This window comes from Diuraphis noxia, unplaced genomic scaffold (assembly GCF_037042655.1).
Source record: "Diuraphis noxia isolate RWA-SAM2 unplaced genomic scaffold, SU_Dnox_SAM2 contig0004, whole genome shotgun sequence".
Classification (NCBI taxonomy): domain Eukaryota; kingdom Metazoa; phylum Arthropoda; class Insecta; order Hemiptera; family Aphididae; genus Diuraphis; species Diuraphis noxia.
In genome coordinates, this window is record NW_028301714.1 from 63,798,645 (window position 1) to 63,805,723 (window position 7,079).

The 7,079-nt window shown below is 23.7% G+C and overlaps 1 protein-coding gene across 1 annotated transcript; it reads right to left on the reverse strand.

The window, feature by feature from the left end:
- Positions 1-11: 11 nt before the first annotated feature.
- LOC107163641 (glycosylated lysosomal membrane protein B-like) lies at positions 12-6,909 on the reverse strand. The gene is made up of 6 exons (XM_015511153.2): positions 6,477-6,909; positions 6,145-6,396; positions 5,092-5,286; positions 3,956-4,180; positions 1,404-1,687; positions 12-1,335 (listed from the first exon to the last, which is right to left on the reverse strand). The coding sequence occupies exons 1-6, from the start codon at positions 6,543-6,545 to the stop codon at positions 1,167-1,169; spliced, it is 1,194 nt and encodes a 397-aa protein (XP_015366639.1). The 5' UTR covers positions 6,546-6,909; the 3' UTR covers positions 12-1,166.
- Between the last annotated feature and the right edge of the window lie 170 nt (positions 6,910-7,079).

A 7,079-nucleotide genomic window follows, 5' to 3' on the forward strand; every position in this document is an offset into this window, starting at 1 on the left:
AATTCATAGTATTTGACAGAAATATAAATTTATAATTAGTGAACTGTATAAATTACAAGCGTTCATATTAATGCAGTACAAAAATAAAATATATTAACATAATAAGTAAATAGTATTTAATTAATTAAGTATATAAGATAATAACATACATCAAGCAAATTCAATTAATTAATACAACCAAAAAAAATAAATAAATAAATACAAAAGTATTTTTCTTACAGGTTAAACGGCTAATTGTAATTTATCAGTTTTAAAAGTTTATAAACAAAAATATGAAATTATTTTTCTTCAGTCCCTTCAATCACAATATTTTAATTTAAGTAATTATTACATGATAATACATAGTTTACATTAAAGGCAATTCCACATTTTGTAGTGTTTATAAAATATTAGCTACAATATACATAATTTGAAAATTTTATCACTGTCATGTATAAATAAATGTTTTATTTTATCAAATATATCAATGAATGATGAGAATAAAATTTAACATCAACAATTGTTAAAATAAAAAAATATTCTTGAATTTTTTAATTTTAGTTTTATTAAATATTAATTATAGTCGTCATGTTTATTACTGTTTCAAAAAAAATTTAAAGGAACTTCAATAAATTGAATCAAGCATACAATATATTATTTTATGAATTTTAATCAATGGATAAATACAACTTTCAGATGATTTTTATTTATATAAAAATTATTATTAATCAACAATAACCTGTATAATACTTAAAACTAAAATTATTATTAGAAAATAAAGTATTTAAATGATTATATCATCTTATTTAGATGAGTTATACAAGTCAAATAATATATTAAAAAATAATAAACAATTGTTTTATTTTTATCAAAGATATTTTAATAAAAGATTATATATATATATATATATCTGCAATATTAATTTACAAATAATTACACTATGAAATGTTTAACTATGTACATATTGAAAAATAATGATTGTCATATTACTAATAACTAAAAATTAAATTTGGAATGATTTGTAGCATAATAATCACATATTTGTTAAAAATCTTAAAATATACAGGACTAGCTCAAAACTTCAGAACAATAAAATAAAATTATAATTTAAGAGATTTTAATCTGAGCATATGTTTTGCTAAATTAATAAGATGTGTTAAATATAATAGGTAGGTACTTGTCACGAGTTATTGACCATAAATTATAGAGTTACGTTTACTAGACATCCAACGCATAAAAATACAAAATATAAGAATCATAGTTATACTCAACATTAATAGAAGACTTGCAATGATTGACAACTCAAGAAAACCCAAAATTGTTTGGGGAGGTGTACCTATTCCTACTAAAAAAGTCCTGAAAATAGTAATGTTTCATAAGTAAAAAACACACAGCAAATCAAAAAATCAAAATATATAACTTACCAATAAGTATAATTAGATTTAATGTAAAATTCATCATTGGGCTGTCCAAAAGACACATTAATTGACTTCAAAAGTAACTGAGAATTGTTACCAAATAATGAATTCCCATACATTTTATATAAAGGTGTGTTGATCCAGTCGTTTTCAAAAGGATGATCTTGAACATCATACTGAGTTGTAGAAGAAGAATTTAAGGCATGAGTATTTTCTGCTTTATATACTACTGGTTTCCAACTTAAAAAACCACCTCCTTCCACATTTCCTTTTGCATTCAACAAATAGTTCTGAAACATTCACATGATATCAATAGAATATAAAGAGGATTTAAACTATTTGTTCTTTTAATCTTACAAAGAATAATGTTATAAGTTTACATTTATATATAATAATTAATAAAATTATATTAATTTTTTTAATGGAGTGGCAATGTTACCTAGAATAATCTATACTATCAAACTTAAAAATATGAAAATTATTCATATCCTCACAAAAATTATAGTAGGTAAGAAAGTTAAATGGTCGCACATAATCAAAATGTTAAAAATTGAAGTTCTTTAATCATAACTGAACAAGTTTTGATGTTGACTCAGAATAAAATTTACTGACTCCATAGAATCGGAAAAAATTTTAATTGTAAATTTAGCACTTTTTTAATTTGGCATCAAAGAACATTTTAATGATTTTAAACATATGTTGCAAATTAATATGTAAAACTTGCAGCTGATTTTATTGCAATAAATTTTTCCTTATCATAATGACTTAATAGGCTATTATCAAAAATGTAAATTTAAAAGAGAAAAAAAATATTATAACTAATTGGGTATACTTTGGATGAATATATTATGGGAACATCCATTTTTTACTCTGATTATATAAACATGGTACGTGGGAATATAAAATATTAATGACCTGATTAACTCCCTCATAACAGCCACTGGTTGACCAATTACCATATTTGAAAATTTAAATGAAATTTAAAAATACAATAATATCATTATTATAACCTGCAATTAGTCAGGTTGTATTATTTATATTTATATGTTATATTTATTTATTAATTAAATTAATTATTAATTTAATAATTATTAATTTATTATTTATTTATTTATGTTTATATGTTATATTTATATTTAGTAAGGTTCTATTATTTTCACACTTGGTAATGAGAGGTTAACATTTTAATAAACGTATTTATTTTTGTTCACAATGATAAATTTTAAACTGCTAGGTTTTTATGAAAATTTAAGTTAGGAGGAAGCTACGACCGCATGATTTGTGTCCATCTTACAAATTTACCACTAACTAAAAACTATTTTGTGCAAAATTTAAAAAATAAATACTTTACTTCCTCTGTATTTATTTATAGTAGAATTACTAAAATGCTATAATCCAAAGGAAGAATTTTATCAGGGTTGTATCATTTTTTTCTGATAGCACCAATTAATAATGTTTAATAAATTAAGACAAAAAAAACTTTTATTGTATTTACCTTATCCAAATAATAAAAATAATAAAATAAATAAAGTTTTTTTGTTATATGTTGTATAATTTTGGTGATTAAACTATAAACACAGATGGAGTTAGTAAGTGGTCAAAATACTTTTCGCTACTTAGTATATTTGTAATGCGGAGACAACACATATAGGTATGGTGTCCTTTTAATATATTGAATATCAACTTAGTTATGTAACTTACTTAATATAAACTCAATATGTTACATACAGATTTTGCAGCAAACATTATAACATCTATATAATTTTTTCTAGGTAATTAAAACAATAATCTTAAAGAAGAGAAATTATTAATCTAGTATTACCTAATTGAAGGCAGTAAAATACAATAAAAAAAAAAAATGTTTTCATGGTAAATTTTAACTAATTACAATGATTATGTCAATACGAGTAGTAATAATATTGTGTTATTCATTGTAGGTATGTGTATATTTTTATTTTTATCATTAATGGGCAGTTTTTTAAGTTCTTAAAAGCTTAAAACATGATGCTAATGTTCTTAAAAAACCCTAAATAGTCTCAAAATTACTTGTTAATATTTAGATAGTTCAATAAAACCAATAAATAACTGCTATGCACCATTCCTTTGGTAATTATTAATTATTGAAGTATAACAAATGTTAATAATTGAATGATTGAATCATTCTTAAAGCTAATTATTATTTTGGTTTTTGAAAAATTGAGAAATTAACAAAATAGAATACAATATTCTAAAATATGAAAAAAAGGCTAAATATTCTTTTATGTTCAAAATATGCTTTAAAAACTTATAAGAAATTTTTCCTACAAGCTCTTTAATGAAAAAATCATGCACATTTATCATCCTCATAAAGTTGCATAATACTAGTCAAAAAATGTAAAAATCTGAAAATCTGCTTTTTATTTGTCATTATAAAAATTATTATTGTTCCATTTAATTATATCTGTGTTATAAAAGATATATAAATATAAATTATACATAAATAAATATTATATTGATTTATAGCTTAAATAATTAATTTTATAAAATAATAAATTAAAAAGTATATTTAATTAACTTACTAAAAATGTACCACCAGATAGTTTATCATCTGAAAATGTATTGCTTGACAATTCTTCAGACTTATTGAATGGAAAAGAGCTACTAGTAAGTAATTCAACTGCAAAGCGTGATTTTGTAAAATTTGTATTCAAATTATTAAGTGTAAGTGTTAGTTCTCCAGAATCAGGAGTATGAACAAGATGTGGTAATAGAGATCCAGTATCTTTTTTTCCACACACTTTTAACTAAAAAAAAAAATTCTTATCATAATATTTATATTACACCAACATTATTACCCATCAAGTAGATTTGGGTATCACAATGTTTTCAATATTTTATTTAACATAATCAAGAATAAAATAAAATGAATTTAGGTTAATTAAATGATCACCAAATTTGAATATAAAAATAAAAAACCACACTAGGATGTCTTTCATAAGGTAATCGAGAGGGTTAAGCAAATAAAGGTTATTATGAACACAGTCACAGTGGATATCAATTGACATCATTGCTGTTAAAAGTACTAATTTAAGCAGCTTAACATTTAAATTTTAAATTAGCATTTTTTGTAAATATTAAGTATTATTTTGAGTATGCGCAAGTTGTACATTAGTATTATAATTTTTCAATTTAATTTCAAACTTTTATTTCCTCACATGATTGGTGACTCACAAGTGTACTCAGATTTAATCCACAGTAAACATACAAATAGAAATTTCAAGATGTTATATTAAAATATATTTTAAAGATATGATATTCTTTTTTAAATTTAATACAATATGTATAGAGCATATTTATGCAAAATGTTAATATTTTTAACTATAAAGGGTTTAAATTTATGTATTTAATAGTATAAGAGTAGTGGATAAACAAGCAAGATATTCAGTTTTATGTAAAAAAAATTAAAATTATAACATGAACCTAACCTATATTTGTTCAATTTTAGTTGATTTATTTTTTAACATATTTTATTTTTTAATAATAAGTAAGTATCTATATTAATATTAAACATCTTGACGTTTTGAGATAATAGCTAATTTTAAAATTAATAAATAGTCAATTGAAATTGTCATACTGTTCAGTGTTCATAAATTTATTTCATCATCAATTAATTTTATTCATAAATGAGCTCAAGGCCAACTTCATGAGTTCTTACCGTAATAGATACAATACCACTTTTGTTAATGCCTGGCGCTCTATATGAATTAGCAGATAGAATAATCTCAACTGATTCATTATTATTTTTTAATGATTGAGATGTATTCCAATTAAATTTTTTGAAATCCATTTTTAAGAAATTATCGGCATTTTTCATATTTGCTGTATCATTGACATCATTGAACTCATACAACTAAAAATGAAATATAAATTTTAAGAATTAAATATTTTCATTTAATTTGTAATATAGAAATAGATAGGTAATAAACTTTTATATTTTAAGTAAAATAAGTAGATAATTAACGATGCTAAGGTATATAATTTCAAAATAATATTTAAAGTAATGTTAATAGATAGGGATTCTATTGAGCTATCTAGTCTATTTTTCTTTTTGTTATGTGTACCTATTATTTGTGAAAGTACATAGAGATTTTTAATGTTATTTAGTATCTAAAATCTATGCTACACTAGCTGTTATAAAGTATATACCGTATACATACTTGCAAGTAATAAACACAAGGTTATAAATTCAAGTATAAGAAAATTAGATAAATATTATTAGTTTATACCTAATAAATTTAAAATTCAAAGAATCTAAGAAGAAAACCAAACTAGAAAATTTTAGGTCTCTAAAATATTTAATGATATAAAAATAACAAATTATCAATTACAATATTGTGAGGCTATTGTAATAAAATTAACAAAACTAAATTAGTAGACAAATAATAAAATATGAGTACAGACTGGAAAAAAAATTGTAAACATATTAAAGACAGATATGATTCCAATATAAGTGAAATAGGTAAACATTGTAGAAGCAGCAGCGTGAATACCTATTTTAAGAAGCGGCTGCCTTATGAAAAATTGGAAGTGGGTATTCCAATGACACTTGCAGTCTCCAAGACCTATACGCCTAAAGTAAATTTTAAATTATAGTCACATATGACCTGCATTTTAAATGTGTGAAAAATAAAGTAAAACGAGTGAAAAAATAAGTGAGGTACTTATTTATGATCGTTTTTTCATTGTTAAACTGAGAATATCGACTTACATTATTGAAGACTGATGCAAACGTATATAATGGAGACCGTGTAAAATTGATACTGTTATTCGGATCTGAAGTATAGTTCACTTTAATAGCAGCATCTTTCTTTGTTATAATAACGACCAGCGATGGTTTGAGTGTGGCATCCAGTACAAAATGAATAGTATCATTATCACCATCAGCGCGTATATATGTAAGTTTTGAAAATTTAGAACAATGATCCTCCATCTGACATCCTGGATTGAATTCAGTGTGCAGCTAGTTAAATAAAAAATGTTAAGTATTTATAAGAAGTTACAATAGCAATGTCATTAAATAAGAGTAGTTAGTTAAATTACAATTCTATCGGCAACAATAGACGCGGTGAATATCGTCAAAACGAACACGATGATTTTAAGTCCTTTCATTTTTTCGAATACACTTTAATGGAAGTGTAGACGGACGACGAACTGAACACACTTAAGTGGCTGCCAAAAAAAATGTTTATAATTCACTTATTTTAAATCGCGATAACTTAAAATTATTTTCTTCAGAATTGTTGGTTGTCTGAAAAGATTGAAAGAAACGAACGAAAGCAATAAAAACAGCGATAACTGAACCTATTTCACCTATTGTTCTATTAATAATTGTAATTTGCGTTATGTTTACTCATTCAATTGGAATTGTAACCGTCATTGGACAGCCAAATGCCGATAATGGAAGACGCATTAGGGCATCTAGTAGAGTTCGAACAAAAGTTTTACGGTTGTTGCGTGACCGCCAGCTGCAGCAGGCTGCTATAGGCTCTACCACAGAATATATATATACAATGTTATGTTTTTGTTGTTATTATCATTATTTTAACGATGAAAATTAATGTAAGATCCACCTATTCCCCTTCCAAGACCGTCTGGACAATATTATTATTTTTGCACACGGTCACACTGTTCATTGTTTGTTGT